This window comes from Silurus meridionalis, chromosome 4 (assembly GCF_014805685.1).
Source record: "Silurus meridionalis isolate SWU-2019-XX chromosome 4, ASM1480568v1, whole genome shotgun sequence".
NCBI lineage: Eukaryota > Metazoa > Chordata > Actinopteri > Siluriformes > Siluridae > Silurus > Silurus meridionalis.
The window spans coordinates 13,195,813-13,223,279 of NC_060887.1; the positions used below are offsets into that span (position 1 = coordinate 13,195,813).

At 38.9% G+C, this 27,467-nt stretch overlaps 1 protein-coding gene across 1 annotated transcript; it reads left to right on the forward strand.

Moving 5' to 3' along the window:
* The first annotated feature begins 5,032 nt into the window (after positions 1 to 5,032).
* rasip1 (Ras interacting protein 1) lies at positions 5,033 to 26,486 on the forward strand. The gene is made up of 16 exons (XM_046848099.1): positions 5,033 to 5,434; positions 6,295 to 6,416; positions 6,787 to 7,238; positions 7,516 to 7,774; positions 7,958 to 8,195; positions 9,112 to 9,264; positions 9,766 to 9,970; positions 11,062 to 11,360; positions 11,629 to 11,790; positions 12,897 to 12,937; positions 23,386 to 23,540; positions 24,014 to 24,126; positions 24,377 to 24,671; positions 24,850 to 25,013; positions 25,204 to 25,345; positions 25,430 to 26,486. The coding sequence occupies exons 2-16, from the start codon at positions 6,295 to 6,297 to the stop codon at positions 25,606 to 25,608; spliced, it is 2,979 nt and encodes a 992-aa protein (XP_046704055.1). The 5' UTR covers positions 5,033 to 5,434; the 3' UTR covers positions 25,609 to 26,486.
* Positions 26,487 to 27,467: the final 981 nt, after the last annotated feature.

A 27,467-nucleotide genomic window follows, 5' to 3' on the forward strand; every position in this document is an offset into this window, starting at 1 on the left:
GGCTCATGACTACCATGTATTTCACACCTAGGCCTTCAGTGGTGTCCTACCTAAAACAGTCCACCTTTTAATCTAGTCAGGATGAAGCCACCGCTATAGAAAGCATCAGTGTTATAGAGAAACACAAAATAACTGAGCACTGCATCACAGACAGGTATTTTATGCAGCGAGAGTAAACGGCATTACTAAACCCAAGCCCAAGGAAGAAACCCAATTAACACAATTCAACATGTGTTAATATGATTGAAAGAAACTCTAACATAAACATATAATATTGCAAGCAGCATACCAATGCAATGAGATTAAAAATATATTAATATGTACTTAATAAAAATATATTAAAATGTAAGTTAATGATTGTTATGGTGTTTAGCCAGCAGAAAAGGCCTTGCTGGTGCTGACGGCCCACCACTGCTGAAACGTGATGCTGGAAGCAGTAGAACTGTTGTGTTGATATACTATTTAGTAGAGTAGTATGTCCAGTTATGTCTGAAATCTTTTGTAAATTGACGCATGACGTGCAAAACCACTTAGTCCCATTTCAATATGATACCAAGTACTTTCACAACCAGTATTGTTAAGGAAGGCATCTAAATAGCTTATTGTGGACATGTCAATGCATGTTGAGATCTTGAAAATATTTAATATGAATATTGTTGTATGTTGGAGATGTATTAGACATTATGTGCAACTTGAAGCTTCTATAACTACTGATCAGTGCTGCCTGTCTTCCATAGCTGGCAACAGAACACCTATCATGTCTTCACAGCTGCGTTTATTCCATGCTTTTTGGATAATGTCAGAACTCGAGTTGAGCCAATAACTGGCAGGAGACACGGGGCTTTTCTTAAGAAATGGGTCTGAAAGGGAGCTGTGCCTAATCAGAAGGAGACACAAATAACTCTGTCATTGCCATGGGTTAGTATGGAGGAGTTTGGAGCTCCACTGCAACAGTGAACATGATCATAGCAATAACTGGTGGGTCTACTGTATGTTAACCTCAAGTTCATTAAACTAGAGGCACCAATATGTATATTCTGCTCGCTCTGGACAACTTTGTGATGGGCATACACTTTATTGGGTTTATTAGTGGGATGGCACACTCTGTCTTACATAAAATGATTGCAGATAGCCCGGCCATAGTTATCCTAACTAAAAGCAACTTAATTGCTAAGACTGTATAATGGAGGATATCATGGTACACTCCTGGGAATGTCTGTATCCAGAAATAAAAAAATTGACAGGAGGGCAGACCTCTTTACCAACAACAGATCTCAATGTCAACTATCTTTCTCTTTGACTGAGCTAACAACACAGTCAGGACACACTGTCCCATAACTTGCCTCACTGCTTACTTAATTAACTTTCTATCTCACCCTCTGATACTGAAATCTTCAATCAGAGCTCTGAAATTGGTCTGGAACTGGTCTGCAAATCCTTGTTACTCACTGCTGCACTCACTAGTGAAAAGAAGACATTTTCAGAACTATTGTCACTTTATTGACAGAAAAATTATTTTGGGTGGAAACTGTTTACAGTTCCTTGTCTACAATAAACATGTATTGTATGTGGTGACCACTGCAGCATGTCATCACACTCATATAGTAGAATAGTGTCTCCCTGAGGGCTCATAAACCTGCCTGTCATTTATGGGTTCACGTATTGCTATATGCTGCAGGTATATAGCAAATACGTGAACCCATAAATGACAGGCAGGTCATTTCAAAACCATGCAGGATCCAGTAGAACTCAAAAAAGTTGGCATGTCCAGTCTTATCCACTTACAGTGAGGAAAATAAGTATTTGAACACCCTGCTATTTTGCAAGTTCTCCCACTTAGAAATCATTGAGGGGTCTGAAATTGTCATCGTAGGTGCATGTCCACTGTGAGAGACATAATCTAAAAAAAAAATCCAGAAATCACAATGTATGATTTTTTAACTATTTATTTGTATGATACAGCTGCAAATAAGTATTTGAACACCTGAGAAAGTCAATGTTAATATTTGGTACAGTAGCCTTTGTTTGCAATTACAGAGGTCAAATGTTTCCTGTAGTTTTTTACCAGGTTTGCACACACTGCAGGAGGGATTTTGGCCCACTCCTCCACACAGATCTTCTCTAGATCAGTCAGGTTTCTGGCCTGTCGCTGAGAAACACAGAGTTTGAGCTCCCTCCAAAGATTCTCTATTGGGTTTAGGTCTGGAGACTGGCTAGGCCATGCCAGAACCTTGATATGCTTCTTACAGAGCCACTCCTTGGTTATCCTGGCTGTGTGCTTTGGGTCATTGTCATGTTGGAAGACCTAGCCTTGACCCATCTTCAATGCTCTAAACTTAAGACGTGCCTGGACATGTGCTGGTTTAAGCAGGGGAACTTTCCGTGCCATGCATGATTTCAAACCATGACGTCTTAGTGTATTACCAACAGTAACCTTGGAAACGGTGGTCCCAGCTCTTTTCAGGTCATTGACCAGCTCCTCCTGTGTAGTTCTGGGCTGATTTCTTACCTTCCTTAGGATCATTGAGACCCCACGAGTTGAGATCTTGCATGGAGCGCCATTCCGAGGGAGATTGACAGTCATGTTTAGCTTCTTCCATTTTCTAATGATTGCTCCAACAGTGGACCTTTTTCACCAAGCTGCTTGGCAATTTCCCCATAGCCTTTTCCAGCCTTGTGGAGGTGTACAATTTTGTATCTAGTGTCTTTGGACAGCTCTTTGGTCTTGGCCATGTTAGTAGTTGGATTCTTACTGATTGTATGGGGTGGACAGGTGTCTTTATGCAGCTAACAACCTTAAACAGGTGCATCTAATTTAGGATAATAAATGTAGTGGAGGTGGACATTTTAAAGGCAGACTAACAGGTCTTTGAGGGTCAGAATTCTAGCTGATAGACAGGTGTTCAAATACTTATTTGCAGCTGTATCATACAAATAAATAGTTTAAAAATCATATATTTTGATTTCTGGATTTTTTTTTCCAGATTATGTCTCTAACATTGGACGTGCACCTACGATGACAATTTCAGACCCCTCCATGATTTCTAAGTGGGAGAACTTGCAAAATAGCAGGGTGTTCAAATACTTATTTTCCTCACTGTATTGGCAGGCTTTTAATTTGGAACCAAAAGTGGTAGAATCTTATATTCAACTGGAGGTTAAGAACAACTAATATTATATGTGTGGTAAAGTAATACAGCCCACTCTTTGTGGATAACATTAGACACCTCTGTTCTAAAGACTGCATTTATGTAATTAGTGATCAATTCAGCAACTGTATCTCTTTGCAATCAACTCAACTTGCATGTGTTTTTAACCTTGTATATGATATCCAAAGTTTCTGTTCAGTGTTTTCACCTAAGGAATCATATGCTTTTTATATAGTATATGTATGGTCTGTCTTTAGGTGACTTTGTAAACATTTTTTTAGGTTAAATATTTACACATATAAAATTATGTAAAAATTTACATTATTCTACCTCTTTATAATTGGTAATCGACTCTATGTAAATAGTCTTCCAGAAAATAGTCTTCCAATTTTATTCTTATATGAGTAAAGAAAAAAAGAAACATTTGTGGTGCCTGATACCAGAAAATATTCAAGCTGCTGTATCCAACATCAATAGGTTTCAGAACACAATAAATTGATTTTGAAGAGTAGAAAATATTATTTAACAATGAAAACATTGTCCTACACAGACTGCAATCTTGGAAAAAAGAGAGGGAGGTTAAAAAAATAGAAAGTTAACCAATCTCAAATGAGCAGATAGAGGAGCTGGGTGAATGATGGGTTTTAAGCCAGTGTGTAGTAACTGTTCTTAGCCTTTGCAGGGCACTCTCAGCTTCTAAATCAACTCGTCACAGGGCAGTAGGCTTCTAAAATAAGAAAGTACTGTAATATGCTGGCATTTACCAGCTCTGTGAACACACTACTGTACTGTACTCATTCATTCCATGCACATTCTACTCCTCCAGCCATCCAGTCAGGAAAACCTTTCACTCCTTTGCCAAAAACAAACTTGGAGGGACGAGTCTTGAATGACGCACAGGAGTCTTCACAGCCTGCTGTCAGAACTTCCTGTCTGAGGATCCTGCAGCGCACTGCATCTCTGAGCAGCTATAATGTGCTTGAGCGTGTGTTTGTGTGTGTGTGTGTTTTGTGTGTGTGTGTATGTGTGTGTGTGAAATATCTTCAGGTGATTCCAAACGTGAGTTCATGCTAATCAGAATATGAAATAGAATTGATTGAAAAACGTATGAAATGTAAACAAAATGAGGGTGGCATGTAATATATCAGAACTCTCTCTCTCTCTCTCTCTCTCTCTCTCTCTCTCTCTCTCTCTCTCTTCATCTGACACATACATTCCCTCTTTCCTGTCACCATTATCCTGTTGGTGCCAATGTCAAAGGTCACAGGTCCCTTTCTCTCATCGACTTCCTGTCTAGTTTCCCATTTCCTTTTTTTTTTTTTTTTTTTTTTTTTTGGGGGGGGGTAGTTAAATAAAACCTGAATTAAATAAAACTTGCTATGTATAAAACATGCTGTGATAAGCAGATTGTGTGTCCCCAGTGGACTGTTTAATAAGTGCAGAAATGCACAATGGTTACCATCAGTAGCTCTGTCACTATAGGGGGGAATAATACTAATAATATATTATACTGAAATAACTAAAACAAAGAATTATACAGTCTATTGTTATTGTTGCACAATATATGAAAAATGTTTGGCTGCGTTTGGCTGTCCCAGCACAAATCCAGACTGTAACAAGCTTTCTAATTACTGTACTAATGCTCCACGCACCTGCGGCTTCAAATCGTCTCGCTTCCAATCTATGCGTAGGAACATCCCATGTGTCCCATCAAAACCCTACAAACTAATACGAGTCCAATCAGCCCTTTAAAACCGTAATGAATGTAAAAACCAAACCTCTGGTGTGCATTCTCTTCTTTGTACTATTTCTACATTCTCTCTCTCTCATTCTCGCTCTCTTTCTCTCTCAGGATATAGGTGTTGTCCAGAATGGGGGGGAAGGAAATTCTGTCAGTAAGAACAATGGGCCTGCTTCTCTATCTATAGGCACAGATCAGGAGAGAAAGAAGAAACGACGGAGCCGGAGAAAGCAAAAGCGAGACTTATTAGAATTGTAGGAAAATGTGTTTAAAATAATAAGAATTAAAAGGTAGTGAAAAAAAAAAAGAAAGAAATGTTAGGAGAACCAGAAGATTGACTTGGCCTGGAGAGAATTACGGGATCAAGCAACTGTGAGGCCGTCCCAAAAATGGACTTATCAACTTGAGATAAGGACACAACTTTTCGAACAGATTCGCTTGCTATAGTAAACTTATCAGGACAACAGAGCTGTTTAAGAAGATTGAATCCGATTCTGATCCAAAAGTGTCGCAGTGGGTGAGTCAGACTGAAAGCCGTCTGCTGGTGAGAGGAAACGCTTGCTCTATACTTCAATTGAAAACTATTTGAAATGTAATTAGCATTTTCATTTGGTTTTCCACTGTTTATTGGCTATGAAAATTGGTTAGTTTCACTTTAAACTGAATTCTATGTGAGTTTGTTTCTCAGTTTAAGTGTGAGGTGTATTTGGAATATAAGTCGCAGTAAACGTTAATGTTTGATCGGAACCCCATATTAAAGAATTGGAAGAAGCTACGAAATACAGGGCTGTTCAGGGTTTAGGCCAGTCTGAAAATGCATGTGGACACTTGTATAATCTTATTATTTTCTCATATTTCAAATGATTATGATATTCAGGTATGGTATTCATATTTCTTGGGTTTGGTATTGATAATATTAATACTACTTAGCCAACAATATGTTGGTTGATTGATGGACTTGTTGTTTGGTCCCAACTCGTTTTTGACCTATGGTGAAGCTTGTTTAGTTTTAGCTTGCCAGCTTTGAACATTAATATTCTCGGAAGTTTTGCCTTAAGCTGAACAAAGCAGGAAAAACGTTCGACCTTGCATGTCCTGATTACTCGAAAGGATATTTCAGGATTTCCTGTCGCCTATTGGCTGATGTCATATACCATGCCAATAACTCCTATAATCCTGTAAGCTGATTTGTCTGAGGACAATAAAAAACAAGGGTCAAAATAAATTCCTAATGATATTAAAATCTCTAAAGATGACTCATGTTATGAAAGCAGTGAACTCTTTTGTTTAGTTGTTTGTTGTTTATTATGTTCACTGCTATTCTTGTGTGCTCTAGCTTGCTTAATCCTCCAATTTCCCCTGTGTTTTAATATATTGCTGTTTTCTCTTCTCTGGACCACCAAGATGGAGGAGTCTGGAAGTCCTCGCTTTGGGAAGCTCCATTTCCCCGTGGGGCTGTGGATAAATTCTCCAAGGAAACACTTTGCAAAACTGGGAGCACGATGGCCAAGTGCAGTATCAGTCAAGTCAGTGTTTTAGATGTAATAGAAAAAAAATGGCACTGTTGTGGTGTCTTTACATGTGCATGCACATGTCTTGACTGTGATGAAATAAAATGAACCACAATGGACAGTAACTGTCTTTCTTAACTCCAGCACTAGTATTTACCAGATTTAATAACAACTCCTGGGGGTCTAACACTCATTACACCTAACGCTTACTGTCATAGAAGGGATACATGAATCTTTCTAAATGGTACTGTGTGTTTAAATTATAAACAGTGATATTGTTGCTTGAAAACAAAGTATGGTTTTCAAATCATGAAACTGTGATTTGGATACGACGTAATGCTCAATATGTTAATAAGAAATTGCCTTTCTATATTCTCTTCCACAGATCTACTACTAGCTCAGATGCAGCCTCTGTGCCTGATGCCCCGCCCCCAGCACCTTCTACTGCCCTCTCTTTCTCAAGCCCCTCTATTTCTCCACCTTCCCCTTCACCTAACCGCGCTGTCCTTCGGCCTCGGCCCGCCAATCAGCAATCTCGTGCCAAGCGCCTGTCCCACCTCTTCTTAAAAGGGAGGTCTAACAGTGATCGTGACCGTGCCATTGGAGAGCGTGAGAGGGAAGTGTGGGCACATTCAGCCACTCCATCACTGCATCACTACCTACCCCCTGCATCATCTTCTGCCCCAGGACTAGTGAAGATCTATGGGGATGCTCTCTCAAGTGGAGCTAACTATCGGAGCCTGCTGGCTAATATCCATTCCACAGCTCGACAGCTCATCCAGCAGGTCATCAACAGATACACTGAGAGGGAAAGGGAGAACGAGAGTGATGACGTAGGTAAGTGTAACCCAGTGGTCACTTTCTGTTGTGGATTCTGGGTAGTTTTCCCTCTCTGACCACTTTCCCCTAATGTAATTTTACTGTTTCAAAGTAAGATAGTTGACTGGTTGGATCAAGAATAACCACTCTATGATTCTAAAAATGTTCGTTCATAACTCAAAAGATTTTGACTGAGACCACAGCATAGCTCATGTACATGTTTACTAAGTCTTTTACCTGCGCGTAAGAATGTCACTTCCTTAAGGATGTTCTATTGTCCTGTGCACCTGCGCAGCTCTCCAGAAGCATTCTCCAGAGGACTTCCTGTTGTGTGATGTCATCGGAAAGCCCATTCAGCATGCCAATGGAGCTGTACAATGGCAGACTGAATGCCGGAGAGGAGTAGCACCCTGGGAATGTCCCCTACTGCTAGTGGACATGTGGAGGCCCAAAGAGGGCTTTGAGCGTCGATTTGAGATCCAGCGGCGCGACGAATATGAGAGGGAGGAAAAAGAAAAAGAGAAGGAGAGGGAGAGGGATGGAGAGAACCCCAAGGTGCGAAAGGTGATGGTTAAGGCTCAAGTTCTAATTATTTAGACACGTTGTAAGATGATGTAGCTGTGATATAGATTTGACAGATGTCCTTTGAATAAACACCTTTTTTTTGTATAAACTCATTCAGCATGGGGGTAAACAAACATAGGCTTTCCCTTGCAACTGAGTCTAATCTTTTTACTGGCAGTGCGCTGGAGGCGGAGCCGCATGTCCTCTGGGGGTGGTCTTGATGAAGAGCGAGGCCACCGTGGGCGCAATACTGAACTCAGAAGAAGCATCAGTGACATGAACCTGACTCTGAGACGTCGCCAGGGCAACCAGGCCAACAATGACTCCAGACGTAGTGGCAACGCAACAAGCAGTGGTGAAGAACAGGACAGGAAGAACATTGTGAGCATGATTGCAACAGAGCTGGGACAGGTGAGAGTTAAAAGGCATAAGGAGGAGGAATTAAAGACTGTAATCAAATTCTTAAGCATCAGGTACTAGAGGGCCAGGTGGAACACTTTCACTGCTGAAACACCAGTCCACCTAACATTTAGTCTGGTGTCTTCATCACAAGTCGCCCCAGTACACTGTACATTGTAGTCTGTGTCATATCAAGTCAAGTCAAGAAGCTTTTGTCATTTCAACCATATATAGCTGACATATACAGTATAGTCTGTGTTTTAGTGTTCACCTATAGCATATATATAGTCTGTGTTTCAGTTGTCATATACAGGCACACATCAGCTACACACCACCATAGTGACAAAGGTCCACCACTTTTGACAAAGGTTAAATCCCAGAGTTTCCCAGCCAATCTGGGTATATAACTTTTTCTCTGTGTACTTGTCTATGTGTAAACAGACAGGCAGATACAGTAGATGCTAGAAGGAGCAGTAGTCATACTGCTGTTGTGACAAGCAGCTTATAGTACCAATATTCTTATAATGTTATAGATTTTATGAAAGTTAAAGTCACCAATCAATTCACCAAATCCATCAGTCTGCCCATTCACATTTAGTTAAGAAACCCAGCATTTAAAAACCTTACCATCAGTACTGTTCTTGATTTATCGCCAACTATGTCAGTGTCAGTGCCTGACTATTTCTGGTTCTCTGGTATAGCAACAGATGGACTACAGGTAGAAATTAAATACCAAAATGTATGAGTACAATAAAAGTGTGTAAGTCTGATATAGAGCTTGAGGATATACTGTACTGGTTTTCTTTGGCTTTCTCTTCTCACTACTAAAGTTAGATCTATAGTCATTTTACATCAATCAACTCTTTTTTCATCAGATGTGGCGGTTGTCAATGATTTTAATAAACAGCATCTATCTTTTGTGCCAAAGGTCAGCGGATCGCGGATTGTCAGCGAGGCAGAGAGACGAGCAGCTGAAGACGATAAAGATTCCTGTGACCTGGAAGTGATGTCCCAGAGTCTGATCCTCCCACCCACGGACCGTCCTTACTTCCTGTTGCTACAGGGCTATGACCAAAGCAAGGCTAGACATGCAGCACAACCCTATCACACTGCTCCCAATGACATCATGCCTGCATTGACATTATCACAGCATACCATCGCTTCTTTCATACCTTTTAGAAAAGGCATTGAGCACACAGCACAAAACATCTAAACAGGGGCTAAGAGCACCCACACGGGCCACACAATAGCTCTATAAACCCTCTGTGTCTACATATGGCCTCACTGCACAATGACCTCACACAAGACCACATTGTTGATAACTGTAACCCACTTCATTCCTTATCGTATCTTCCTTTTTGATCAACTTAAGTTTAAAGATCGGGCTGATATTCATGATCACCCACACTGAAAATAGCAATAGTATTTTTCTCTCTTTCTCTCTCTCTCTCTCTCTCTCTCTCTCTCTCTCTCTCTCTCTCTCTCTCTCTCTTTTCTCGATCCTTCTCTCTCTCTGTCTCCCTTTCTGTTTCACCTCCTCTCTTTCTGTCTCTGACTCGGGTTTTCCATCTTATTCAATCAGGACTTTGTTCTGTACATCATGGCGGGCCACACGCACGTTTTCGGACGGAAGCCGACATTCCGCGAGAGGGAGAAGGACAGAGAGCGGGAGCGAAAGGGGAAGAGGCCTCTTAGAGTGGACACTTTTCTCTCAGCTCCTGACCTGCTTGTCCGCCACCTGCTCATCAGGAGGGACTCAGCTGTCCCTGAACAACAACGTGGTCATGGTATTTCAGACCTCGTTAAACAACCAAATGCCAGAAAAATACATTACATTTACATTTACGCCATTTAGCCCTTATCCAGATCAATTTGCAATTATCTCATTTGTACAATTGAGCAGTTGAGTGTAATGGTCAGCTTGTCAGTACTGGTATTTAAATGCATACCTTCCCTTCAATGGATTAATAACTGAGCTTCCACTTCTACATAAATAAATATCAAGCAGTGCAGCAAATTCTTCTTTTATTTTGACAATACACTACAAAGACAAAGGTATTTGGACACCTGACCCTTAAACATATCTTTACAAAAATATGGGCATTCATATACATAAACTCTGCATTGCTGCTATAACAAACTTTTGATTTTGGAAATTGGAATTGTGCTCATTCAACCAAAAATGCACAAGAGTTTGGGTATTGATGTTAGGCAAAAAGGCTTGGCATGAAGTTGTTGTTGATCCATTTCATCCCAAATGTGTTAAGTGGGGTTGTACAAAGTTTTCCGCACCAACCTTAGTAAAACATGTATTTTTGAATGTTGTGCACAGAGGCATTGTGAAGGTAGAGTAAAGGGAAATTGTAATGCAAAGACATTCTGAGCATTTATATGTTTCTGTCTTTGTATAGCAGCAGCTCTGCAGTTGGGTGTTAGCAATTGTGTACATAGTTTCTGTCGTTGTAGTGTATGCACCTTTGTAATGCGCATTGTCTAAAACAGTCAATTGAATATAGTAAATATTATAGTATATATGCAATACTACATAATATAGAATATACTGAAATAGTAATTAAAGGTTATAATGTGCATTGATCACATTTCCCAATACTTGGGTATTAGATGTTTTGCAGTTTCTAGATATCATCAGGCGATTTACAGGACAAGATTATGTTTTGAATAACTGATAAAGTTGAATTTAATGTTAGTATTAGTGTCAAACCAAGAAAACCACCAAACTGTGTTTTACTTCATTGAATCAGGGATGCAACTGTGCACTGCTGGCCTATAAACATTTTGCTTCACATCTATTACATGATCTATTAAATTCCTGAAATCATTTTCGATGATGTCAAACTGCTCGCTTTTGTTCCCACAGCTCTGCTGCGTCCATTCCGAGGAGGAGCTGTCAGTCATAACGGAGTTGTGTTGTACAGAGAGGCGGTCCTTAAGCCTGGAGATCTCATAGGACTGGGTAGCCACTTCGTCTTCCTCTACCGTGACCCGAGAGTGACCCCTGCCCCGCCCTTAGCACTGGCTCTACCACTGCAGACCGATGGGATGACTTCCTTTGGCCCAGGGAACATGATGGACAGACAGGAAGCTCTCAGGAAATATCTGGGATCTAATGAGGCAGTGCTGAAATTTCAGGCAAATCATGCAGACATCCTCTTGCAGGTATAGCAATTGTTATATATGCTACTATTAGTTATTTTTGTTTCTTCAAATGAATAAATGCAGCATGGTATAATCATAAATAAATATTTCAACAAACAATTTTGCTACATGTAAATGCTGCAAGTGTATACATGTATTTTTTTTAAATAAAATTATTATGATTATTATCATTGTAATTAAATAATGTAATAGGTGAAAAATGTTAACTACAGAATTATTCTAGTGATTATAACCTTCATCTTCATTTGAATCTCTATTTTCGCTTTAGGAAATAATCTCAAAGAATTCAACTCCAGATGCAGGTGGTGGACCCCTAGCACCAGCCTACTTGCTGTCACTCATGATTGACTATGCCTCCAAACATCTGGACCCTGCACTAACACCCCAACTGCTGTTAAAGGCAGCCAATCAGATAAAGGCGATTGTGTGGGTGAGAAGAAATCATCTGCTATTGTTTGATTAATTTTTAATATATACATATTTTTTTTGTACAAATGTTATATTGGGAATACAATGATTCTAGTTTTAGGAAAAATAATCAGCAATGGTTAGTGTGGATTCATTATAAATCATGTTTATGAATTATGTTATATTTGATCATTTTTCCAATCTTTCAAACAGTTGTGTTTTATTCCTCTTACACCACAGCAATTTTTCCACCCATACAGTGTGTTTTTAGTTGTTTTTAAAGATCAACACATTCCACATTTTGCCCATATATACTTAGGCTCAGTGTTGTGGAATGTCCATAAAACGAGTTCCTTTTATCGCTTATCGCTACAGCTATAAATAATCGCTTTCTCATCACCCCCTTCTTTTTTCTCCCTCTTGATGTTAACAATACAAAAGATGCAACTTGTCATGTTCGTACACTTTTCAGTGTAAGAAACATAATCTGCCAGCTTTATCTCTGGCTGTTAAACAGCACTGACACTGGGGACTCCATTCAAAAATGTCAAATAAACACATTTCTCTGCAAAAAAAAACGTCATGCAGATATTAATTTACTCTTGCAGTCCGATAAGAATTTAGAAGCATTGTGATATAAACGGTACTTGTTATACCTTGACAAGTGTCCTATACATACTCAATCCACTTTTCTGTGAAGTCTACGTGCAAAGGCACCTAGAGTCAATAGTTATGATATAGCTAAAATTGAATTGCAGCAAATAAGATTTGGTGTGTGTGTGTGTGTGTGTGTGTGTGTGTGTGTGTGTGTGAGAGAGAGAGAGAGAGAGAGAGAGAGAGAGAGAGAGTGCATGTTGTGAAGAACCAGGGCTGAAGCAGGCTGTGGTTTGAGGAGCCACAGCTGCACACACATGGGCTTTCACTGGTATTTCACTGGAGTTTGTAAACAGAGGTTGACTGATGTCATTTCCACCCATTTGGAAAATGTGTTGTCATTGTCCGGACACATTGGCCAAACACACCCGCCCAAGCATTTATCCCAGTCTGCTCTAATCTTTTCTCTCTCTCTCTCTCTCTCTCTCTCTCTCTCTCTCTCTCTGTCTATATATTTCTTGATCCATGTTTCAGGAGAACATTAAAGAGTTTGGAGACAAACATCCTACACAAACGTAAGACTGACTTCTGAATTTAACAAGGTGTATGTGACTTGCTTGACATGCCATCCTGTTAATCACAACCTCATCCGTTTGGTCTACTCAACTTCTACTCAACCTAAACTCTGAAAAATAGTGAAAGCTTCCACATTTCCACCCCTGCCATAATAATAGCTTAATCAGTTGTCATAGTTCTCTTTTTTGTTAAGCTCCTAGAAAATAAACTTTGGGGTAGGAATAATTATAACTATAAAGAACATAGAGGATAAATTTGTATCAGCAAAAAACATTCACCAAAACCTGGAAAAACCTGGATCTCCGATATTAACAGCATTGTAATTATGTGGTATTTGTTTAGGAGTCTTAGCTAGTGACCAGAAGATTGTATACAACATTTTTGTGAGGTCAATGGCACACAAATCTGACCCGCTTTATATACAAATTGCAATAAAAATAAATAGAAATTGCTTCCATTCTTGCAAAAACAGCTCAAATTATACTGTTTCATTTGACTTAGATTACTCTCCCTCTTTCTCTGTGCATGTACTTATCATTCTTCTCTCTCTTGCATCTGATTCATGAACTAGGACTGTAAAAGCAAACAATGCTTTGGTTAGAAGCATTTGTTGACACCTGACCATCACATTCAACATTTATTCCCCCTGCTGTTTGATAACCTCCACTGTCCACTCCAGCATGTTTGACCACCGTAGTTTCAGTGAAAGGAAACTGTACTGTTATGTTATGCAATTCTGTTTTTCTAAAATTGTTATAAGAGTTCAATGAAGCAAATGGTCATATGTCCAAATACTTTTGGTCTTATACTGGCTCTACCTCTAATGTGTTTTGTCTCTCAACAATGGTGATAGTGCAATAGCGCAAAATAATGTCTTGTAAGAGCTAAACATAATGGAGTCCATACACAAACCTAAAGTGGCCTTCTCAGCTCTGGTTCTCTGGTTAGTTGAGTCACCACTGCTGATTCAGTAGTTTTGGAAGGCAATTTTCTCTGCATGCTAAACTACACTCTGCAACCACATTATAAGATGTCAATGTTCTGTAATATTACATTTGATGACTGAATGCTAGAAAAATAAACAAACACTGTAAAAACTGTTTGAAACTAACCAGGTCTAGACCTCAGTGACCTTATAGCCATGGACCTGTGTGTCCTTATAGCTATAGACCTCTGTGTTCTCATAGATATAGACCTCCATGACCTTATTTCAATTAACCTCTGTGTCCTTAAAGCTATAGACCTCCATGACCTTATAGATATAGACCTATGTGTTCTTATAGATATAGACCTCCATGACATTATTTCAATTAACCTCTGTTTTCTAATAACTATAGATCTCCATGACCTTATAGCTATAGACCTATGTGTCCTTATAGATATAGACCTCCATGACCTTATAGCTATAGACCTATGTGTTCTTGTAGATATAGACCTCCATGACCTTATAGCTATAGACCTATGTGTTCTTGTAGATATAGACCTCCACGACCTTATAGCTATAGACCTATGTGTCCTTATAGATATAGACCTCCATGACCTTATAGCTATAGACCTATGTGTCCTTATAGATATAGACCTCCATGACCTTATAGATATAGACCTATGTGTTCTTGTAGATATAGACCTCCATGACCTTATAGCTATAGACCTATGTGTTCTTGTAGATATAGACCTCCATGACCTTATAGCTAGAGACCTATGTGTCCTTATAGATATAGACCTCCATGACCTTATAGCTATAGACCTATGTGTTCTTGTAGATATAGACCTCCATGACCTTATAGCTAGAGACCTATGTGTCCTTATAGATATAGACCTCCATGACCTTATAGCTAGAGACCTATGTGTTCTTATAGATATAGACCTCCATGACCTTATAGCTATAGACCTATGTGTTCTTGTAGATATAGACCTCCATGACCTTATAGCTATAGACCTATGTGTTCTTGTACATATAGACCTCCATGACCTTATAGCTAGAGACCTATGTGTCCTTATAGATATAGACCTCCATGACCTTATAGATATAGACCTATGTGTTCTTGTAGATATAGACCTCCATGACCTTATAGCTAGAGACCTATGTGTCCTTATAGATATAGACCTCCATGACCTTATAGCTATAGACCTATGTGTCCTTATAGATATAGACCTCCATGACCTTATAGCTATAGACCTATGTGTTCTTGTAGATATAGACCTCCATGACCTTATAGCTATAGACCTATGTGTTCTTGTAGATATAGACCTCCATGACCTTATAGCTAGAGACCTATGTGTCCTTAAAGATATAGACCTCCATGACCTTATAGATATAGACCTATGTGTTCTTATAGATATAGACCTCCATTACCTTATTTCAATTAACCTCTGTTTTCTAATAACTATAGATCTCCATGACCTTATAGCTATAGACCTATGTGTTCTTGTAGATATAGACCTCCATGACCTTATAGCTATAGACCTATGTGTTCTTGTAGATATAGACCTCCACGACCTTATAGCTATAGACCTATGTGTCCTTATAGATATGGACCTCCATGACCTTATAGCTATAGACCTATGTGTTCTTATAGATATAGACCTCCATGACCTTATAGCTATAGACCTATGTGTTCTTGTAGATATAGACCTCCATGACCTTATAGCTATAGACCTATGTGTTCTTGTAGATATAGACCTCCATGACCTTATAGCTAGAGACCTATGTGTCCTTATAGATATAGACCTCCATGACCTTATAGCTATAGACCTATGTGTTCTTGTAGATATAGACCTCCATGACCTTATAGCTAGAGACCTATGTGTCCTTATAGATATAGACCTCCATGACCTTATAGCTAGAGACCTATGTGTTCTTATAGATATAGACCTCCATGACCTTATAGCTATAGACCTATGTGTTCTTGTAGATATAGACCTCCATGACCTTATAGCTATAGACCTATGTGTTTTTTGTAGATATATACCTTCATGACCTTATAGCTAGAGACCTATGTGTCCTTATAGATATAGACCTCCATGACCTTATAGCTATAGACCTATGTGTTCTTGTAGATATAGACCTCCATGACCTTATAGCTAGAGACCTATGTGTCCTTATAGATATAGATCTCCATGACCTTATAGCTATAGACCTATGTGTTCTTGTAGATATAGACCTCCATGACCTTATAGCTATAGACCTATGTGTTCTTGTAGATATAGACCTCCACGACCTTATAGCTATAGACCTATGTGTCCTTATAGATATGGACCTCCATGACCTTATAGCTATAGACCTATGTGTTCTTATAGATATAGACCTCCATGACCTTATAGCTATAGACCTATGTGTTCTTGTAGATATAGACCTCCATGACCTTATAGCTATAGACCTATGTGTTCTTGTAGATATAGACCTCCATGACCTTATAGCTAGAGACCTATGTGTCCTTATAGATATAGACCTCCATGACCTTATAGCTATAGACCTATGTGTTCTTGTAGATATAGACCTCCATGACCTTATAGCTAGAGACCTATGTGTCCTTATAGATATAGACCTCCATGACCTTATAGCTAGAGACCTATGTGTTCTTATAGATATAGACCTCCATGACCTTATAGCTATAGACCTATGTGTTCTTGTAGATATAGACCTCCATGACCTTATAGCTATAGACCTATGTGTTTTTTGTAGATATAGACCTTCATGACCTTATAGCTAGAGACCTATGTGTCCTTATAGATATAGACCTCCATGACCTTATAGCTATAGACCTATGTGTTCTTGTAGATATAGACCTCCATGACCTTATAGCTAGAGACCTATGTGTCCTTATAGATATAGACCTCCATGACCTTATAGCTATAGACCTATGTGTCCTTATAGATATAGACCTCCATGACCTTATAGCTATAGACCTATGTGTTCTTGTAGATATAGACCTCCATGACCTTATAGCTATAGACCTATGTGTTCTTGTAGATATAGACCTCCATGACCTTATAGCTAGAGACCTATGTGTCCTTATAGATATAGACCTCCATGACCTTATAGCTATAGACCTATGTGTTCTTGTAGATATAGACCTCCATGACCTTATAGCTTTAGACCTATGTGTTCTTGTAGATATAGACCTCCATGACCTTATAGCTAGAGACCTATGTGTCCTTATAGATATAGACCTCCATGACCGTATAGCTATAGACCTATGTGTTCTTGTAGATATAGACCTCCATGACCTTATAGCTAGAGACCTATGTGTCCTTATAGATATAGACCTCCATGACCTTATAGCTAGAGACCTATGTGTTCTTATAGATATAGACCTCCATGACCTTATAGCTATAGACCTATGTGTTCTTGTAGATATAGACCTCCATGACCTTATAGCTTTAGACCTATGTGTTTTTTGTAGATATAGACCTCCATGACCTTATAGCTAGAGACCTATGTGTCCTTATAGATATAGACCTCCATGACCTTATAGCTAGAGACCTATGTGTCCTTATAGATATAGACCTCCATGACCTTATAGCTATAGACCTATGTGTCCTTATAGATATAGACCTCCATGACCTTATAGCTATAGACCTATGTGTTCTTGTAGATATAGACCTCCATGACCTTATAGCTATAGACCTATGTGTTCTTGTAGATATAGACCTCCATGACCTTATAGCTAGAGACCTATGTGTCCTTATAGATATAGACCTCCATGACCTTATAGCTATAGACCTATGTGTTCTTGTAGATATAGACCTCCATGACCTTATAGCTAGAGACCTATGTGTCCTTATAGATATAGACCTCCATGACCTTATAGCTAGAGACCTATGTGTTCTTATAGATATAGACCTCCATGACCTTATAGCTATAGACCTATGTGTTTTTGTAGATATAGACCTTCATGACCTTATAGCTAGAGACCTATGTGTCCTTATAGATATAGACCTCCATGACCTTATAGCTATAGACCTATGTGTTCTTGTAGATATAGACCTCCATGACCTTATAGCTAGAGACCTATGTGTCCTTATAGATATAGACCTCCATGACCTTATAGCTATAGACCTATGTGTCCTTATAGATATAGACCTCCATGACCTTATAGCTATAGACCTATGTGTTCTTGTAGATATAGACCTCCATGACCTTATAGCTATAGACCTATGTGTTCTTGTAGATATAGACCTCCATGACCTTATAGCTAGACCTATGTGTCCTTATAGATATAGACCTTCATGACCTTATAGCTATAGACCTATGTGTTCTTGTAGATATAGACCTCCATGACCTTATAGCTTTAGACCTATGTGTTCTTGTAGATATAGACCTCCATGACCTTATAGCTAGAGACCTATGTGTCTTATAGATATAGACCTCCATGACCTTATAGCTATAGACCTATGTGTTCTTGTAGATATAGACCTCCATGACCTTATAGCTATAGACCTATGTGTTCTTGTAGATATAGACCTCCATGACCTTATAGCTAGAGACCTATGTGTCCTTATAGATATAGACCTCCATGACCTTATAGCTATAGACCTATGTGTTCTTGTAGATATAGACCTCCATGACCTTATAGCTAGAGACCTATGTGTCCTTATAGATATAGACCTCCATGACCTTATAGCTAGAGACCTATGTGTTCTTATAGATATAGACCTCCATGACCTTATAGCTATAGACCTATGTGTTCTTGTAGATATAGACCTCCATGACCTTATAGCTAGAGACCTATGTGTCCTTATAGATATAGACCTCCATGACCTTATAGATATAGACCTATGTGTTCTTGTAGATATAGACCTCCATGACCTTATAGCTAGAGACCTATGTGTCCTTATAGATATAGACCTCCATGACCTTATAGCTATAGACCTATGTGTCCTTATAGATATAGACCTCCATGACCTTATAGCTATAGACCTATGTGTTCTTGTAGATATAGACCTCCATGACCTTATAGCTATAGACCTATGTGTTCTTGTAGATATAGACCTCCATGACCTTATAGATATAGACCTCCATGACCTTATAGCTAGAGACCTATGTGTCCTTAAAGATATAGACCTCCATGACCTTATAGATATAGACCTATGTGTTCTTATAGATATAGACCTCCATTACCTTATTTCAATTAACCTCTGTTTTCTAATAACTATAGATCTCCATGACCTTATAGCTAGAGACCTATGTGTCCTTATAGATATAGACCTCCATGACCTTATAGCTATAGACCTATGTGTTCTTGTAGATATAGACCTCCATGACCTTATAGCTAGAGACCTATGTGTCCTTATAGATATAGACCTCCATGACCTTATAGCTAGAGACCTATGTGTTCTTATAGATATAGACCTCCATGACCTTATAGCTATAGACCTATGTGTTCTTGTAGATATAGACCTCCATGACCTTATAGCTATAGACCTATGTGTTTTTTGTAGATATAGACCTTCATGACCTTATAGCTAGAGACCTATGTGTCCTTATAGATATAGACCTCCATGACCTTATAGCTATAGACCTATGTGTTCTTGTAGATATAGACCTCCATGACCTTATAGCTAGAGACCTATGTGTCCTTATAGATATAGACCTCCATGACCTTATAGCTATAGACCTATGTGTCCTTATAGATATAGACCTCCATGACCTTATAGCTATAGACCTATGTGTTCTTGTAGATATAGACCTCCATGACCTTATAGCTATAGACCTATGTGTTCTTGTAGATATAGACCTCCATGACCTTATAGCTAGAGACCTATGTGTCCTTATAGATATAGACCTTCATGACCTTATAGCTATAGACCTATGTGTTCTTGTAGATATAGACCTCCATGACCTTATAGCTTTAGACCTATGTGTTCTTGTAGATATAGACCTCCATGACCTTATAGCTAGAGACCTATGTGTCCTTATAGATATAGACCTCCATGACCGTATAGCTATAGACCTATGTGTTCTTGTAGATATAGACCTCCATGACCTTATAGCTAGAGACCTATGTGTCCTTATAGATATAGACCTCCATGACCTTATAGCTAGAGACCTATGTGTTCTTATAGATATAGACCTCCATGACCTTATAGCTATAGACCTATGTGTTCTTGTAGATATAGACCTCCATGACCTTATAGCTATAGACCTATGTGTTTTTTGTAGATATAGACCTCCATGACCTTATAGCTAGAGACCTATGTGTCCTTATAGATATAGACCTCCATGACCTTATAGCTATAGACCTATGTGTTCTTGTAGATATAGACCTCCATGACCTTATAGCTAGAGACCTATGTGTCCTTATAGATATAGACCTCCATGACCTTATAGCTATAGACCTATGTGTCCTTATAGATATAGACCTCCATGACCTTATAGCTATAGACCTATGTGTTCTTGTAGATATAGACCTCCATGACCTTATAGCTATAGACCTATGTGTTCTTGTAGATATAGACCTCCATGACCTTATAGCTAGAGACCTATGTGTCCTTAAAGATATAGACCTCCATGACCTTATAGATATAGACCTATGTGTTCTTATAGATATAGACCTCCATGACCTTATTTCAATTAACCTCTGTTTTCTAATAACTATAGATCTCCATGACCTTATAGCTATAGACCTATGTGTTCTTGTAGATATAGACCTCCATGACCTTATAGCTATAGACCTATGTGTTCTTGTAGATATAGACCTCCATGACCTTATAGCTATAGACCTATGTGTCCTTATAGATATAGACCTCCATGACCTTATAGCTATAGACCTATGTGTTCTTATAGATATAGACCTCCATGACCTTATAGCTATAGACCTATGTGTTCTTGTAGATATAGACCTCCATGACCTTATAGCTATAGACCTATGTGTTCTTGTAGATATAGACCTCCATGACCTTATAGCTATAGACCTATGTGTCCTTATAGATATGGACCTCCATGACCTTATAGCTATAGACCTATGTGTTCTTATAGATATAGACCTCCATGACCTTATAGCTATAGACCTATGTGTTCTTGTAGATATAGACCTCCATGACCTTATAGCTATAGACCTATGTGTTCTTGTAGATATAGACCTCCATGACCTTATAGCTAGAGACCTATGTGTCCTTATAGATATAGACCTCCATGACCTTATAGCTATAGACCTATGTGTTCTTGTAGATATAGACCTCCATGACCTTATAGCTAGAGACCTATGTGTCCTTATAGATATAGACCTCCATGACCTTATAGCTAGAGACCTATGTGTTCTTATAGATATAGACCTCCATGACCTTATAGCTATAGACCTATGTGTTCTTGTAGATATAGACCTCCATGACCTTATAGCTATAGACCTATGTGTTTTTTGTAGATATAGACCTTCATGACCTTATAGCTAGAGACCTATGTGTCCTTATAGATATAGACCTCCATGACCTTATAGCTATAGACCTATGTGTTCTTGTAGATATAGACCTCCATGACCTTATAGCTAGAGACCTATGTGTCCTTATAGATATAGACCTCCATGACCTTATAGCTATAGACCTATGTGTCCTTATAGATATAGACCTCCATGACCTTATAGCTATAGACCTATGTGTTCTTGTAGATATAGACCTCCATGACCTTATAGCTATAGACCTATGTGTTCTTGTAGATATAGACCTCCATGACCTTATAGCTAGAGACCTATGTGTCCTTATAGATATAGACCTCCATGACCTTATAGCTATAGACCTATGTGTTCTTGTAGATATAGACCTCCATGACCTTATAGCTTTAGACCTATGTGTTCTTGTAGATATAGACCTCCATGACCTTATAGCTAGAGACCTATGTGTCCTTATAGATATAGACCTCCATGACCGTATAGCTATAGACCTATGTGTTCTTGTAGATATAGACCTCCATGACCTTATAGCTAGAGACCTATGTGTCCTTATAGATATAGACCTCCATGACCTTATAGCTAGAGACCTATGTGTTCTTATAGATATAGACCTCCATGACCTTATAGCTATAGACCTATGTGTTCTTGTAGATATAGACCTCCATGACCTTATAGCTTTAGACCTATGTGTTTTTTGTAGATATAGACCTCCATGACCTTATAGCTAGAGACCTATGTGTCCTTATAGATATAGACCTCCATGACCTTATAGCTATAGACCTATGTGTTCTTGTAGATATAGACCTCCATGACCTTATAGCTAGAGACCTATGTGTCCTTATAGATATAGACCTCCATGACCTTATAGCTATAGACCTATGTGTCCTTATAGATATAGACCTCCATGACCTTATAGCTATAGACCTATGTGTTCTTGTAGATATAGACCTCCATGACCTTATAGCTATAGACCTATGTGTTCTTGTAGATATAGACCTCCATGACCTTATAGCTAGAGACCTATGTGTCCTTATAGATATAGACCTCCATGACCTTATAGCTATAGACCTATGTGTTCTTGTAGATATAGACCTCCATGACCTTATAGCTAGAGACCTATGTGTCCTTATAGATATAGACCTCCATGACCTTATAGCTAGAGACCTATGTGTTCTTATAGATATAGACCTCCATGACCTTATAGCTATAGACCTATGTGTTCTTGTAGATATAGACCTCCATGACCTTATAGCTATAGACCTATGTGTTCTTGTAGATATAGACCTCCATGACCTTATAGCTAGAGACCTATGTGTCCTTATAGATATAGACCTCCATGACCTTATAGCTATAGACTTATGTGTTCTTGTAGATATAGACCTCCATGACCTTATAGCTAGAGACCTATGTGTCATTATAGATATAGACCTCCATGACCTTATAGCTAGAGACCTATGTGTTCTTATAGATATAGACCTCCATGACCTTATAGCTATAGACCTATGTGTTCTTATAGATATAGACCTCCATGACCTTATTTCAGTTAACCTCTGTGTCCTCATAGCTATAGACCTCCATGACCTTATAGATATAGACCTATGTGTCCTTATAGCTATAGACCTCCATGACCTTATAGCTATAGACCTCTGTGTTCTCATTGACCTGTGTGTTCTTATAGCTATTAAATTCGGTGTTCTAATAGCTATAGATCTGTGTGAACTTATAGCTACATAACTCTGTAGCCTTACAGCTATAGACTTCTATGTCTTTATAGCTATGTGTCGTTACAGCTTTAGACCTCTGTGTTCTAATAGCTATGTGTCTTCACAGCTATAGACCTCTCTGCCCTTTAAGATGCACTGATATGTGTCCTTATATCTACAAACCTATGTGTCCTTAGATCCCTTAGATCAATGTCAGTCTATATCTATTTCTGATTAATTTGCTTGCTAATTAATACATTCAAGAGCAGAACTGCACTTATTAGATTTTGGAGACATTTTTTTGTGTTTTCAATGGAGATGTGGATAAGTGTATGGTGCGTGTGTGTTTGGGCATAGCTCTCCAGAGTCCGAGGTGGACCTTCCTCCACCTAGTGTACAGAAACTCTCCTCTGACCTCCGACCTCTCATGTTCTGGATGTCCAATGCCACCGAGCTGCTCAACTTCTTCCAGGTCAAAGTAGAAACCATGGAGAAGGAATGGGAGTTTGAAGGTGAGGGAAAAAAAACTGAATCAACTTATCTCAGTGGAGTTTCTAGATAAATATACACAGTGTGCATGAAAAATGTAAAAATACATAATAACTGCAAAAATAAATAAATGTAGCATGCTATCTGGTGAGATAAAAGTGTTATGTCTCTGTAGACTCAAATCACTGTCTCCACATCTGATTTTCTCATAGTGCTGTTTGTGTTTAGCACAGTAGTCAAAACAGACATGCACTTTATATTCTCGTGTATCTAATTATTTGCAGCTGTAAAACAAACAAATGCTGTGCTGGGACTCCTTGCATATGGAAATAATCGCCTATCTATTGTGCTGAGTTGCTGCTTATTGTTCTGATGTCTGTAAAGCATGAAGCTACACACTATGGCCTAATGTGACCTTCTTCCTTTCGCAAATGCTTTTGTAACTATAATCGCTGATTTGTAAATATCACCTTTTGAATTTATTCCTCACGTTTAGCTCCCGGTGACCCAGTTCTCTCAGCTGACATGGACACTTGCTCGGATGCACTGGCGCAGCTGGACGATGTCATCATGCACACGTTCCAGCAGTGTGTGTATCACCTGACAAAGGTAAGCTGGTGGCTCATGTATCACATCTCAACAATGATGGAACTGTAATGAATAGACCTTCGGTGGCACCCAGATAAAGAACTCCCTTTTGAATCTGGTTCCTCTCAAGGAATTCTGTTACAATTTTGTTAAAATTAAAATTAAAATGAATTGAATGAATTGAAATAGTGCTAAGAGGTTAAAAGGTGTGACTGACTGCTCACTAGAAAATAAAATGAAAACTCAGCTTTCTTCTTCTTTTTTCCGTCAGACATTATACTCCCTCCTTCCCACTCTACTGGACACCAACCCTTTCTCGAACGAAGAGAAAGAGAAGGAAAAGGCCGGAGTGAGGGATGGAAAGAGTCACACGGGTGAAGGAGACGGGGGCGAGGAAAGTGATGTGTCTAATTTACCTCCCACCGTGGCAGGGCTGGTGGAAGTTTATCGATGTTCCTTGCAGTTGACGCGTGATGCCTGCCTCTCTCCACCTCTCACCTCTCAGACCTTCGGCTACCTGTTCTTCTTCACCAACACCTCGCTCCTTAACACTCTGCTTGAAAGAGGTAGCATTGCTTTACTGTTGCATGTTCACTCAGAAGTGAGAAGTTAACATTAAAAAATAGGTTTTCATGAGCTGATAGAGAGAGAGAGAGAGAGAGAGAGAGAGAGAGAGAGAGAGAGAGAGAGAGAGAGAGAGAGAATGACATTCCTAACTCGATTGTGTTCTCCATGCCTTTTCAGATAGTTTATTTTCCTGGTCTCGTGCAGTGCAGATTCGCACTAATCTGGACCTGGTTCTAGACTGGCTGCAGGGGGCGGGACTAGGAGATATTGCCTCGGAATTTCTCAAAAAGCTTTCAAACACTGTCAACTTCCTGTGCATTCCCAAGACCCGCCTTATCCAGGTAACAGCAAGAATTTAAAATGTGATTTAAAAAACTGTAAACTGTATTATATGGATAAATGCAATGTAGAACTAAACTTATTAGATGGGTCATGTCAATGTTGATATATTAAGAAATATGGAATGGACCCACAAATACTCTAAAAAAGATACAGACCTATAAAATCTAACACCATTGATTGTATTGTCAGTCATCTTGGGCCAACCTACAGGAGGACCATTCTTTGTTAAGCCCTGCGCAGCTTCACCACCTTCTCACTCATTATAAGCTTGGACCAGCCAGAGCGCCACCTACCTGTTGGACTCCACCCTCAGGCACTGACCTTGGAGGCGGTAGGTAGCTAGTTCTGTTCAGCAAATGAAGAGTCATGAAGTACATAGTACATTTCAATTTTGTTCTTGTTCCCCTAAATATAGATATTTTTGAGAGCTTCCTAGACCATCCACCTCTTATCCTACCCAATGAAACCCCGAGCCTAGACTTGACTCTACCAATCCCAAACCCTGAGCTCCTAAAGGAAGTGACACGTCTGCGGACTTTCCTGTGGGGTCTGGATCAGGAAGAACCTCCTGCCAATCAGAGAACTAGGTTGTAGCAAGAGAACACATAATCTCTTGGGTTAAACAATTATACAAAAAAAACCCCAGATGTGACCTTTAAAGCACACCTGTAAGATTACAATACATATCATTTAGTCTCTATGCGAATACAAGTTGCTTTTGAGAGATTTTTCATAGAGTATTATATATTATATATAACTGACATAGGCCTTTAGATCTGTTAAGCTGTGAAGACATTTCGAAATGCCTCCACGTTATTGTTGAAATTTTTTCTCAGTTATGTTTCTTACCTTGTATTACTTGTGCATCATTTTAGATGATTATTCACCATGTTACATATCAACAGTAAGTTGTTTAATCACTGCCTGGTTGCAATGGTTACTTGACTTTTAGGTTTCGAAAAAGTTTAGTATGTATTCACTTTTTTTTTACTTTTAAACATGTAAAACTCTATTACTGGCAACACCAAATAAACCAAATATACACTAATGCACTAAAACATAACACTAAAGGGTTCTAATAATAATAATTATGTATATGCCATATTTTTAATCACACTTTGTGATATTTGTGTTTTTCCTCTATACAGTATAAACACATTTTAGCTACTGTGGTTACACTGAGCAACACATCTGGCATTCTTTTGCCTTTATTGTAAGATTTTTCACCGTCTTTTACAGAAAAGTGTACCACAGTCTTCCTCTCCAGGTCCATTCACGTCACTATAAAATCAGTGATTCAGAGTTATCCGTGATCTCACTCACCCTAACATGTTACAATCCTGACCCATTTCCAACATCTGCTTCTCACATTAACACTCTGACCTCGTAATACACTCACCCAGATGCATTACATATTTTATCCATGTGTTATATGTTCACATATTGGCAATAAAAAGAAAATTGTCATGGGACCAGTTTTTGCATATGTCTTGGTCTTGCACTAATTCTCTGGCAGTCATGTGCTTCTTGTGTAATTCCATTAATGAACACTGGAGGGCGCAATGGCAATACACACAACCCCCAAACACACACACACACACACACACACACACACACACACACACACACACACACAAACGGAGGTTTAATAAAAAATTATTGCCAGCAGATTCCTCTGAGCAACAAGGGGAAGCAGCAGTTCAGCAAGACAAGTGTGAGGTCTGATGAGCTCATCAAGTCTGTCGTCAGTCGACAAAGTGAAATTCAGTTGGCAAAATCCAATTCCTGGGCATGATTCAATATGTCAATTAAAGGAGTACGTAAACGCAGACGCTTTATGACAGTCTGTCTGTACACAGATAAGAGAGTTTGCCCCAAGACATAGTGCAATCGTAAGTGATATCACATCAAGCGAAGGAGCCAACTTTTAAATACAATCCCAAGCCAATGACAAAATAAACAAATGATCTATTTGTTGAAATGGATCTATTTTAACGCTAGACCTGAATCTCATATCTGTCAGCTGGAAAATGTATACCTAATACTTTATAGAAGTGCTGCAAGGACTCCCCTGCTCTCTCAATGTAATTTTTATCTGTACCTTATTTGAAGTTTAAACTATTCTTTGGGAGATGAAACAGATGCAGTACTAGCCCATAAGACAAAGGACAGGATGTAAGATGTAAAAACTCACCTGTCATTTTTATATAGTTGTATCCCAAATTGGGACATTGTTGTTTTCTGTTTCCTCTGTTTGATAATTGAAAGTCAAACTTGGATTACCATGATCATAGAGTGGAATAGTAGTGAATTATAATATGTTCATACAGTATTACGATTGGTTGATGGGTTTTCAATTGTGTAATTTAGTTTATAAACTGATCATTACTATGTGTTCCAGGCTGATTTGAAACATCATACGTCTTCAGAGTCACTGTAAAACATTTCATTTG